We start from the raw sequence: 13,261 nt of genomic DNA on the forward strand, positions 1-13,261 counted from the left end.
ATCTTTGGACTGTGGGAGGAAACCGGAGCACCCGGAGGAAATCCACGCAGACATGGGGAGAAAGTACAAACTCTACATGGACAGTCACCTGAGGCTGGAATTGAACCTGGGTTCCTGGCGCTGTGAAGCAGCAGTGCTAACCACCGCCTCATTTCTCTCTCTTGCTCATCAATTTGCAGCCTGTTCCCAGTGCTGTTAGCTGCTCAGCTGACTGGAGAGAGGTGTGAGGGAAGGAAGGAGAGAAGGCGAAGAAGGCAACTTAAAGACCAAGGTGGGAGCGGAGCCCTCTGGACTGCTTGCTTGCTGGGTCTCCTGGGCTGAGGGCCCTGCTCGGCCGGGTCCTCCCAGCCATCAACAACTGCCTTCAGTGAGGTGGTAGTTTGTTTCTTGTTGTATCAGGGAAATCTAGCAGACAGTGTATTTACTGAGCCCCTCCCGGGCTGAAGACCTCGCACACTGTGGCTTCTTTTGGCAGGGCAGACCTCTGCTTTTTCATTGGTGTGGTCATTCCAGGATGGGAGCACAAACTGTGTGTTTGCTGGGCCCCTTCCAGGCTGAAGATCTCGCACACCAGCGCTTACTTTCAAACAGTGTGTTTGCTCTAAGATGGGAGTATGGGCTGTGTATTTGATGGGCCTCTCCCGGGCTGAAGATCTGCTTTCGCTCGCCCATCCTCCCATCCTGAGTCTCTCATCTCAGGCACCAGCCCATCCACAGCGCCCCATCCTCCTGTACCACCATTCTCCTACCGCTGTGTCCCTTGCTTTGTCTCTTCCGTTTCATAGAATTTACAGTGCAGAAGGAGGCCATTCGGCCCATCGAGTGCACCGGCCCTTGGAAAGAGCACCCTATCCCAGTAAGCCCACCCAACCTTTTTGTACACTAAGGGCAATTTATCATGGCCAATCCACATAACCTGCACATCTTTGGACTTTCTCGCTCCTCTGCTTGCCTTTCTGGGGGTGAAGAGTGTGTTATACTGCCCCACTCTTTCCACCCCACCACATCCCACTGTCTATTTACGATTGCTGACACGCCAAAGCCCACATTGAGGTGGACGTGGCACTTGCCCTGATAGCTACTCCATCTACACCGGTGGCAGGGCCGTCTAAATTCACCTATGCGGGGGTGGTGGCCCCCTCGGCCTCTACTACAGCCCTGCCACCATTCCGGTTGCTAACCCGGAAGCTGGGGTCAAGTGCTACGCTTACCCCACCATGACCATAGAGGCATCCTTTCACGCAATGACCAGGCCCCTCGGCCATTGTAGTCGCCTCTCTCATGTATGGGAAGGTCATGTTTTTCCTGACGGGCGAGCAGGCGGTCCACCTAGACCTTGAAAAGGGGCTCATGGTGGTGGATCCTTTTGAATGTGCTGCCCCACCACCCTACGGAGCTCCTCCATCACCTCCCAACTCCTGGGGGAGGTGCGTTCCGAGGTGGCGTTGCTCCCTCTTGGCCTGACGGATGCTTCCCTCAGGCACATCTACTCGTTCCGGCGCCAACGTTCGTCCACGTATTAGAGGGGGATTTGAAATCTCCCATCAAGGGGAGATTTTCCATATATTTTGATCTGTGGGTGTTGTGTGGTGCCATGCTTGCAAGAAGCTGGGGCGTGTGCAGAAGAATGGCCCTTCCTCCAAAGCCGCCTCCGACACCAAGGCGGCTGCGGCTGGCACCGCTGTCCTCTCTCCCTCACTGAACGTACCACCGCCTACTGACACCTAGGCTGCCGGTGTGGAGGAGGGAAGGCATCCGCCAGGCCGCAAGACCCATAAAAAGGTGAGGTGGCGATCAGCCCCAGACACCCCCCCGACCCCGTCGGCCTAGTGAACCTCGTGCCATGGAGCACCGGCTCAGGGACTACTGAAACACCTCACCCCACAGACACTCCACCTCATCCAGGGCCCATTGACACCTCAGCAGCAGATACTGGGCTTGGCATCGCTTCAGTGTGGGTCAGCAAGGGGGACGGTGATGCGCGTGACCAAGTCATGAGTCACCTGACCTCTGTTTAGGCAGGGTGGCTATCTTGTTGGCCCCATATTTCAGCCGGAGATATTGAGGGTCAAGGAGCCAGTGCAAGGGGGGGGGGGTACTTCACTTTGTGACTATCTGCACTCCCCAGGCTTGCTAACAGCAGACAACTTTCTTCAAGCAAGTGTCCATCTCAGCACCATCGACGTGGGCGAGTGCATTGTCCGGCACGGGGGGGGGGGGGGGGGGGTGGATTTTAATTGCAGCCTCGGGACAAAGGATCAAAGGACCGCCTCAATATCCAGTGTGGCAACATTCAGTGGGAACCTGGTCGGGTTCTTTGACTTGGTGGACGTCTGGCGAACTGATAGATTACAGATTTATTGATTGCTTCATTGATTTATTTGGGACCCTTAACAATTGATGCAGTATCATTTTTAAATTCAGCACTTACACAGAAAATGGAATATCCACAAAGCCAAAGTCATAGTTTCAGATACAAAAATGTGAGAATTGCTGTACAAAGCTAATATTGTTTCAAAAGAAGACTTGCATAAAGGCCTTCGTAATGAATAGACCATTGTTCCACAAAATATTTAGTAATAAAAATAAATCAAAAGCAAGATTAATGCAAGCACCTTATCTTTGTAGGAATGGCATATGTTGCAGCTACACGTAGACATTTAATTAATTTGATGGATATTAATGAATTTTAAGTAATGACCAATGCTTGGATAACAAATCTTGACAAACGTGACAAACAGTTGTTTGAATGAATCAGAATTCCTCAGCTGAGAATTTGAACCAATGAAAATAAATAAGGGGCTGAACCATAGATAAAGATTCCCTTAAGAATGTGATCCGTATGACTGATTATGAGAAGAATTTTAGCCTTCCTAGATTCTTGAAGCATCTGTGAAAATTACTTTTCAAGTCTTTGTTGAAATGACTTTTTTTTTTTGTAAGCTTTTTCTGGAATTATTTTTATTTTGAAGCCTTTTTCTTTCACTCTTCCGTATCTCAAGGACTTTACAGCGTACTCTCAAAAGTTTTTCGATTTAATTTTATGCAAACGTATTAAGTGAATTCTTGAAAACGAAAGAGTGCTTTGTATACCTCTTCAACCGGACTGAGTACCTTATCCCGAGCAGATATAAGGATCTTTCCTAGTGGGGGGGTTTAATTGCACCCTTGGGACAAAGGACAGCCTCGGTACCCAGTGCAGCAACATGTGGGCAGCACGGTAGCCTTGTGGATAGCACAATTGCTTCACAGCTCCAGGGTCCCAGGTTCGATTCCAGCTTGAGTCACTGTCTGTGCGGAGTCTGCACATCCTCCCCGTGTGTGCGTGGGTTTCCTCCAGGTGCTCCGGTTTCCTCCCACAGTCCAAAGATGTGCAGGTTAGGTGGATTGGCCATGCTAAATTACCCTTAGTGTCCAAAATTGCCCTTAGTGTTGGGTGGGGTTACTAGGTTATGGTGATAGGGTGGAGGTGTTGACCTTGGGTAGGGTGCTCTTTCCAAGAGCCGGTGCAGACTCGATGGGCCGAATGGCCTCCTTCTGCACTGTAAATTCTATGATAATCTATGTGGTGGTGGAGTTAAGGAACCTGGTCGGGTTCTTTGACTTGGTGGACGTCTGGCGGACTCTCCATTCTGACTCCAGCATCTTTACCTTTGTGAGACCTGGGGTTGGAGCGTCCAGAATTGACTGCCTTTACATTTCAAGGCCGCAGCAGGTGCCGTGCTCGGACCGCCGTCTGGTGTGGGCGGGGCTCGTCCTGTCGCGCGCTCCGCGCACTGGCACTGTAACAACCTGCTGCTTGAGAACGAGTGGTTCCTGGGCTTGTTTTGTCACTTCTCGGCCGGCTGGAGAAGGACGCAGGGGGGCCTCCGCTTCTTGAAGCTATGGTGGGACATTGTCAAGACTCACGTGCGTACCTTCTGTCAGGCGTACGCGAGGGGGTCGACAAAGAGGCCCCTCTTTGCTCGATCTGGAGTCACACCTCAGTCATCCTGATGAGGCCCGGCCCTGCGGCTGGTGTACAGAGAGAAGAAGGGCGCGCTGCAGGACCTGCAACCTGACAAGTCCCACGACGTGGTTTAGCACACTGGGCTAAATCACTGGCTTTTAAAGCAGACCAAGGCAGGCCAGCAGCACGGTTCAATTCCCGTACCAGCCTCCCCGAACAGGCGCCGGAATGTGGCGACTAGGGGCTTTTCACAGTAACTTCATTGAAGCCTACTCGTGACAATAGGCGATTTTCATTTCATTTCCTTAGGCTGCTGGCCGACGACAGGTCCCTCGTCTCAGATCCGGAGGAAGTCAGGGCCCAAATCCGAAGCTTCTACAGCGCCCTCTTCCTGGATTCGTCCAACGAGGATGCTTGTAGAGTTTCGTGGGCGGACCTACTGCTGGTCAGCCCAGAGGGCACCGGGAGGCTTGATGCCCCTATAAGCCTGGAAGAGCTGACGGATGCCCTCGGCAGCCTATCCAGGGGCAAAACCCCAGGACGGGATGAACTGACCGTGGAGTTCTTCAGGGTGTTCTGGAAGGTCCTGGGGAGCGACTATGCGGGGGTCCTAGGGGAACGTTTCGCAACTGGGGAGATGCCCCTCTCGTGGAGCAGGGCCAGCATTACCCTGCTGCCAAAGAAGGGGGATCTCCGCCACCTTAAAAATTAGCGACCAGTCTCCCTTCTAAGTACGGACTACAGGATCTTGGCCAAGGCGATGTGTTTCCGCCTTGGCACCGTGCTGGACCACATTATCCACCCTGACCAGTCCTACACGATCCCCGGACGCACAATCTACGACAACTGACCCAGGACCTGATCCATCAGTCGCAGAGGGCTAGTATGTCGAGCGCTTTTCTGTCCCTTGCCCAGCAGAAGGCATTTGACTTTTAATTTGTTCAATTTTTATTCGGGACTCTGCAAGCATTTGGGTTTGGATCGCATTTCGTCGCCCGGATCCAACTTCTATACACTGCCAGTGTCTCGTGAAGGTTAACCATCCCCGATGGCGCCCCTTCACTTTGGGAGGAGTGCGCCAGGGCTGCCCCTTGCCTGGCCAACTCTATTCTATTTGCGTGGAGCCTTTCCTGCGCCTCCTGCGGAGGAGGCGTCGTGACTGTTCTGCGCGGGCCAGGCATTGAGGTGGTTCTCTCAGTTTACACTGATGACGTGCTCCTCATGTTCACTGAGCTTGCTGACCTGTTTGGTCCATGGCAGATGGACCCCCTCCCAGAGGAGCTCAGGCCTTTCATCTGGATCAGGACTAGCCTCCTCTATTTGGGAGTCCATCTCTGGCCGGCTAACTGGCAGGAGCTGGAGGCCAAGGTCATCGTTCGCTTGAGACACTGGACAGGACTGCTCCGAGTGCTGTCTCACAGGGGTCTAGTTCCTATCATAAACCTGCTGATAGCCTCACTGTTGTGGTCCCGGCTCGTCACTTTGACCCCTCCCCCTGATTTTGACACAAAGCTCCAGGGAATGCTTGTAGAGTTCTTCTGGGACAAGAGACTGCACTGAGTTGCTGCTGAGGTTCTGAGTCTCCTGCTTAGGGAGGGCGGCCAGGCGCTGGTATGCCTTCACACCTTTACGTTGAGCCCCTCCACAGTGGTGTGCCCTGCCGATGCATTTTTTCGGCAGTTGCTCGGCCTGAATTATGACGTGCAGCTCCTGTTCATAGATCTGCAGGGTCTCTGTTACCCTCTGCAAGCACGGCCCGTCTTTTATCAGGACCTGCTCAAAGTCTGGAACGTGGTCACCTCGCACCGCACCTCGCTACCCCCCCGGTCAGGAATGGTGATTGTCAGGGAGCCGCTGCTCAGAAACCCACACCTCAGGGGCAGCACGGTGGCGCAGTGGTTTGCATTTCTGCCTCACGGCGCCAAGGTCCCAGGTTCGATCCCGGCTCTGGGTCACTGGAGCTTGCACATTTTCCCCGTGTTTGCGTGGGTTTCACCCCCACAACACAAAAGATGTGCAGGTAGGTGGATTGGCCATGCTAAATTGCCCCTTAATTGGAAAAAATGAATTAGGTACTCTAAATTTTTTTTTTTTTTAAAAAGGAACCCACACATCCACCAATACCATTTCAAGTGTCTAGCGGAGGAACGAGCTGTAGCTGCCGGGGTGACCAGGATCAGTGACGTGCCGGGTGGCGGAGGAGTGGGCTGGAAGGCACCCCACGAGTTAGCACAATGCGCAGAGGTGGACATCCGGCCAGTGCCATTGAGACCTCAAAACGGTCGTGCTCCGATCTGATGGCACTCGCGGTTTGGAGGACGCGCAGGTGTGCGGTGGTATCCCATCTGAGCAAGCCCCTGCCAAGACAGAATTCCACATTTGTCCCAGCCAGCGAAACCTCCCTTGGGGGCTGGTGTCCCACAATCCTAGCTGCCTCACAGAAATGCCCTCCATGCTTTTCACACTGCACAGAGTGGTTTCATGTATGGACTGCCGCTGCACACTCTTCACCTCCTTACCCTCGCAGGTCGCCAGGACACTCCATGGTGTGCCTTTGTTGCCATCTGGTGACAGAGGTCCCCACTGGAGGTCCCTCTATGGAGGAGTCCTCCCCCTCAATCTTGGAAACCTAGGTGGAGGGTATTGCTTGCAGCCGTGCCATACAATCACCATTTGCACCGGTTCACGGATTCCCAGGAAAATGAGGGGGGTCATCCGACTGGACTGTCTGCCTGTCTTCCACAGCTACATTTGTGGTCGGGTGTCCCTAGAAAGGGAGCATGTGGTGTCCACTGGCACCATCGAGGCCTTCCATTCCCGGTGGGCACCACAGGGGTTGGGATGCTTTATTGACCCCTTTATGTGTACTCTCATTTGATGTTTTTAAGTTTCCATTGATCTTTGTTATGTTTGGGCAGTACCCCTAACAGGAGTGGCCCTTTTTTGCTTTGTCCCTAAATTTGTTTCCTTTTTTAAATTTAATGTGGAGATGCTGCCGTTGGACTTGGGTGAGCACAGTAAGAAGTCTTACAACACCAGGTTAAAGTCCCAACAGGTTTGTTTCAAATCACTAGCTTTCGGAGCGCAGTTCCTTGTGTGTCAATGAGGTGAAGTCTAACAGCAGGTAAAAAGAATTAGCATTGGGACTGTAAACCAAATGATGCCAATCTCTGTACATAACAGGAACAAAGTGTGTATTGATGGACAGATCGTTGAAATTATCTAACATTGCAAAGAGTAATTAGGATTCTGGTTTGGAATAGAACAGCAGCAACTTGCATTTATATAGTGCCTTTGAAATAGCAAAGCATCCCAAAGTGCATCACTCAAGTCCTTAGTTCATCCCTATCTGAAGTGGGTTGAATTAAATAAATTACACAAGTTGAACAAATTGTTGATTGTGTAATCATTTTCTGTCAAAGGCAAATCTTGAAAATCACAGGGCCCCTTAGAGGCCCCACAACCCTGCACTCAATCACCAACATGCTGAAGTTCCCACTCGCATAACCTTGAATTAACAGCACTGAGCATTGGTATTTATGCTCCACACAAAAATATAACAGCAGTGCAAAACACAAGGTTACAACAGTTCTAAACAGCACAAGCTTACCTTGCATCTACAGAAAAACTCAGGCATCTTTTGATCATCATAACATGATTTGAAAACTGGCCCTTTCAGTCTCTCAAACATCCAGGGGTCTGCAGCACTCTGCTCATGACATCATGATTTGGGATACTCCACTGTCCTCTGTATCAATGTGTGTTTTGCCAAAATTCGTTTAATTCTCTTTTTGCAAAACTGATGAGCGTAGGATGACATATTTTATGCATGTAGCTGTTTAAATAAAGTAATTTTGGAGGCTTGCACCCGATATTAAATTACAATTAATAAATTGTACTTGCAGCTTTTAGACAAATACTTCAGAGCACTGTTTTAAATTAGTGACGGTACTCTGGTGTTTGTCATCATTATATTTGTCATGTATAGTAATTATATCTAGCTACTAGGTTGATCATTATGCCTTCAATATGTTTCACATCGTCGTTCAGATTTTTGTAATTCTTTCTTGATGGCTGACAGATGCAAGGGCTCAATTGCAAAGAAGATATTTACTCCAGAGCTAATCTCCATGAAACAGCCTTAAAAGCATTAAATACAAGCTTGTCCTACATGACATTGTCGGGTATTGTTTAATGTCAACAGCATTTATTTAAAGTTTATTACGGTGACAACATTTTCCAGAACGCTAAGCACATGGCTTCACCGCTCACCAGCCCGCCTCTAGTGCAGCTTTGATGTTTTCTCTGAACTGTCCCTGTTCAAAGGGCGGCACTGCTAACTCCACCAAGAACCTCTCAGATGAGCAGTTTAGCTCAGTTGGCTGGACGGCTGGTTCGTGATGCAAAACAAGGCCAACAGCGTGGAAGTCAATTCCTGTACCGGTTGAGGTTATTCATGAAGACCCCGCCTTCTCAACCTTGCCCCTCGCCTGAGGTGTGGTGACCCTCAGGTTAAATCACCACCAGTCAGCTCTCCCCCTTAAAGGTCATCTGGGATTATAGTGACTACTTAGGTGGCACGGTGGGTAGCACTGCTGCCTCACAGTACCAGGGACCTGGGTTCGATTCCAACCTAAGGTGACTGTGTGGAGTTTACACATTCTCTCCGTGTCTGCGTGGGTTTCCTTCGGGTGCCCCAGTTTCCTCCCACTGTCCAAAGATGTGCAGGTTAGGTGGATTGGCTATGCTAAATTGCCCATGTCCAAAAAGGTTAGGTGGGATTACTGGGACAGGGTAGACGTGTGGGGTGCTCTTTCCAAGGGCTGGTGCAGACTCGATGGTCTGAATGGCCTCCTTCTGCATTGTAAATTCTATGACAATAGTAAATGTGTACTCTATGATAATAAACCACTTACGGCCGTTACGGAGCTCATTAGTAGCATTTTACGTTTCAATGTGCCATCGGTAACACATCATGAGGGAGGTATTTTCATTGCAGAGAGGGCATCCATTGTCATTGGGACAGAGTCACACTGCATCCACCAACATGAAAGACTGGGAAATGGTCCTCAGTGCCAGCAGCAGGGGGAATGCATAATTGATAGCAGCAACAAGTTGCAGAAGAGCACCGGAGGGGGGGGGAAGGGGGAGCATAATGTTGACCAAGGACAGAAAGTCATAGTCCGTGAAGAGATTCCTCTAGAAAGTAAGATGGGGGGCTGCCCTGGCACAGGGACCAACCCTACCTCTTGCCCTCTGCTCAGATTATGGAGGCTGAGGCACAGCAGTCTCAGGTCTGGCATCCATTTGCCCTTTAAATTGGGCTCATTCTCAAACTGGACCAGCCTCCCTCCCGTGTTCGACATCCCGAATTGGGCCACCAACATGACTCTTGTCCAATTTATAATTCTGATCCTGGAAATTGCGTAAGAGTCGGGGGTGGGTTTGAGAGCCACAAGTCATGCAATGCCAAAGTGCAAATCAGGCAACTGAAATGCCGCCCATGATTTGAACGCCTGCCGATCAGCCCGACAAGATAGGCCCAAACAATAAAATCTCACGAGAAAACCCTGGTGAACCCCTGCCACTGCTTTGAATGAATCTATCCTCACTCTTCCCGGCTAATTAAAGCAGATTTATTAGCAGTTTGGTGGGAAATGTTAATGTGCACCTGCTCCTGCTGCCTAATTAGCACAGATTCATCAGGAATTTGGTGGGAAGATTCTGCATATGTTCATCTATGAAATGGATGCCTACACAACATGTAAATGTGTTGAGATTTTCAGTGTTCATTAACAGCCGGTCCACCTGTTTTTAGAGAATATAGCAATGTGAAGGGCGGAAAGATTTTCTTGTTTTCATTACCCACTCTACAGCTGTAGAATTTGCAATTGGAACAATGGAGCAGGCCGTGTGGCATCAGCATTCAAGCTGGAATAACAAGCAGAGGATTTGGTTTCTTCCAAGATGATATGGAACTCATATAAAAGGAAATAGCTCTGTTGTTTTGTGTGATCCTTAATGAAGAAAACCGTCTGTTTTTATCTGGAACTGGAAACATCCAGTTTAACCATATCTGCCTATTGTTATTCCTTTCGTGTTGTGAATGTTAACTATACTACCTTGATAAGATAATGCTTAGTGTGCTTTATCAAGAAACAAAATTGCTCTTCCTCGGTTTACCCTCAATAGTGGTATATCAGGTTTGCCAGTGGTAATTTCCAGATCTACGTGGACAATAGTATCCTGGAAGATGGTGAATTTCAACTTTACATGCTCTTATTTTTAAAAGTTGTGGCGTGAGAGTTAGGCAAAGTCCACCATCGTGCTTTAATTCTGATTATTCCCCTGAATTAGCATGGTTTCAGCCCTCACTCAGTGGTAGCCTTTCTGAATCGGTCACACATTCAAGCCCCACTCCAGGGAAACTTGAGCGCATAAGACAAATTAAGCCAAAGCCCTGTCTTCTATCGCGGGTGGATGGCACTATTTGAAGACGAGCAGAGGAATTCTCCCGGAGTCCTGGAAATGATTGATCAGTCTTCCAATATCACTAAAATTATATATATTATATAGTCATTGTGGTACCTTGCTGTGTGCAGATTTGACTGCCACATTTACTGTATTACAACAATGTCAACATTTCAAAAGTATCTAATTGGCTGTGATGTGTTTTCAGAGGTCGTGAGGTGAAAGGTGCTCTATCAATACTTCCTTTAATCAAATAAAATAAAAAGTTGAGCTTTTTTTAAATTCAAATTGAGCCTAATGTTTTTATGCAGAATGCTGAGCGGTGGATCAGTCTGGAGCGCAGTAAAAACTCCAGGTGACCCAATAAATGGGACAGATTAGAGACCATGATTTACCTTAACGCAAGTTCTAAAAATGCCAAAGCTGTCTCCGTTTTCATTGACAGCTGCCCTAAGCCACATTGAATCTTACCATGAACCGGGTTCAAGGTGTTCATGTCCCTTCCAGTTCAGATGGTAATTATTTTCATCTGACAAGGGCAGCACGGTGGCACAGTGGTTAGCACTGCTGCCTCACAGCACCAGGCACCCGGGTTCAGTTCCAACTTTGGGTGTCTGTGTGTTGTTTGCACATTCTCCCTATGTCTGCGTGGGTTTTCTTTCGGTGCTCCAGTTTCCTCCAACAGCCCAAAAATGTGCAGGTTAGGTGGATTGGCAATGCCAAATTGCCTCTTAGTATCGGGTTAGGTGGAGTACTAGGATAGGGTGGGATCGTGGGCCGAGGTAGGGTACTCTTTCAGAGGGTCGGTGTAGATTTGATGGGTCGAATGGCCTCCTTCTGCACGGTAGGTGTTTTATGATTCTAATAGTACACATCATGTATGAAGTTACATGATGGACATTGCCATACTGTATGTAAATTGTTCCCAGGGGAGACACATGGGTACTTTACAGCCATTTTAAGAAAGATACATTTCTTTAATTGGTACAGATGAGAAAAATGGGTAAATGTTAACAAACAGCAATCTGTTGTTGATAATCTCCATTTAAACAGGTCACTAATCGCCATTTAAACAGGTCACCATTGAGCAAACAGCTGGAAGGATGTGCACCGTTTTGACTGGGCAGTGGTTTAGCACACATGGAGTCCGAGTTAGGTTTAGTTTGCTTCATGTTATTAATATTTATTTACATGTACTTTGCCTCACCCTTATTCAGTGACTCCAATGAAAGAATAAACCTATCTCAGTTCAAATCTAACCTAAATCAGATGACCCAGTAATTTGGTCAAATTAGTACCACTCTGATGAGTTTGAGGCTATTTCTGTCTGATAGCAACTGTTCTGAAACTTCCCACATGCTTTTAACGTAGTATCTTTCATTTTGATCAACGATTTGAAACTTTGGCCAACTGACACCGAGCCCCATTATTGACGAGAGCCTGTCCCTACTTCCAAATGGAATACTGCGCAACCCGATAAAGGGTTGAATACCCATTGTAAGCAGTCCTGCCCCAAATCCTTCACTGCACAGTCAAATCAGGCTATTCTTCTGCCCAAAGAAGAGCGGCATTTCCAGGCTCAGTCTCTCAACTAGTTATACAAAAGCCGTGTCTGGAACACTTTGGATCGTCAAACCTCCACTCTTGCGCCTTTTCAGGTTTCTCTTCTCTCCCTTTTATCGGGAGGAATGCGAAATGGTAAGATTTGAAATAAACCAGTTTCCGTAGTGTTCATACACAACATCGACAATCTTTATACACAATTCACTTCTGTTCCATTAATAAAGATTTCATTCAAAATTACATTTCTACATTAGATTGTATACTTCATGGATCTAAGCAGAACTTTAATTTCCTAATTGCAGTGCTAAAGGTGAGGAAACAGCTTACATATTTTGTCAGTACACATTTTAGCACAGTAGTGAGAATTATTTTGAAAGACCGCTTAATGGATTGTTTTTTCCCTGATTGTAAATCAAATATATATATTCATATATACATATTCATATATACACACATTCATATATACACACATTCATAAAAGTGACTACAGTTCCTGAATAAACATAAACACATAATACAAAATATATATCGATAATAAATATTGTATTGTCTTTTGTTTAACTCACATGTAAAATAGTGATTGCCTGACATGAGTGGATTAGTACAGAGGCCTTTTATCCTTCAATTTTAATGGGATTGCACTTGTTTGATAAAGAAGTCACCTTCATGCTCCACCATTCCGCGCATCGCCAGCTCTAATCGAAGCGGCTAAAGGCTGCTGCTGCGGCAGCACCACGCACCCATCCGAACGTCGATATTGCAGAAAGATAGCATTTTCAGTGTGTCTCTTTCTGGAGACTTAATTCCATTAGCCTCATGTATGGTGTTGTTGCAGTTTGTTTGTTTTTTACTGGAGTAATCCTATATAAGCAGAAAAAAATTAAGGAATAAGGTAGTTAAGCTTTCATACATGTGAGGAAATCAAAAGCAAAAAGCCCCACTTTTAACTCAGCATAGGTGGCAAACCATCCATATGTAGGCCTTTGTCAACCTGATCCTGGTCTGGGGGCAGCACGGTGGTGCAGTGATTAGCACTGCTGCCTCATGGCGCCGAGGACCTGGGTTTGATCCTGCCCCGGGTCACTGTCCATGTGGAGTTTACACATTCTCCGTGTCTGCATGGGTCTCACCCCCACAACCCAAAAAGATGCCGATGAATTGGCCACGCTAAATTGCCCATGAATTGGGAAAAAAGAATTGTGTACTCTAAATTTAAAAAAAACTGTTCCTGGTCAGTTGCCACCTGTAACTGTCAGGAAGCAGCAGCCAGCCATTAGG

At 47.9% G+C, this 13,261-nt stretch overlaps 1 protein-coding gene across 1 annotated transcript in view; it reads right to left on the minus strand.

Moving 5' to 3' along the window:
- Positions 1–11,376: 11,376 nt before the first annotated feature.
- myzap (myocardial zonula adherens protein) overlaps positions 11,377–13,261 on the minus strand; it is a 139,206-nt gene continuing 137,321 nt past the window's right edge. The window contains exon 14 of the mRNA XM_072470719.1: positions 11,377–12,844. Coding sequence (XP_072326820.1) covers positions 12,760–12,844 — 85 coding nt within the window. The 3' untranslated portion in view covers positions 11,377–12,759. The remainder of the gene's footprint in view (positions 12,845–13,261) is intronic.

Source organism: Scyliorhinus torazame, chromosome 12 (genome assembly GCF_047496885.1).
Source record: "Scyliorhinus torazame isolate Kashiwa2021f chromosome 12, sScyTor2.1, whole genome shotgun sequence".
Lineage (NCBI taxonomy): Eukaryota > Metazoa > Chordata > Chondrichthyes > Carcharhiniformes > Scyliorhinidae > Scyliorhinus > Scyliorhinus torazame.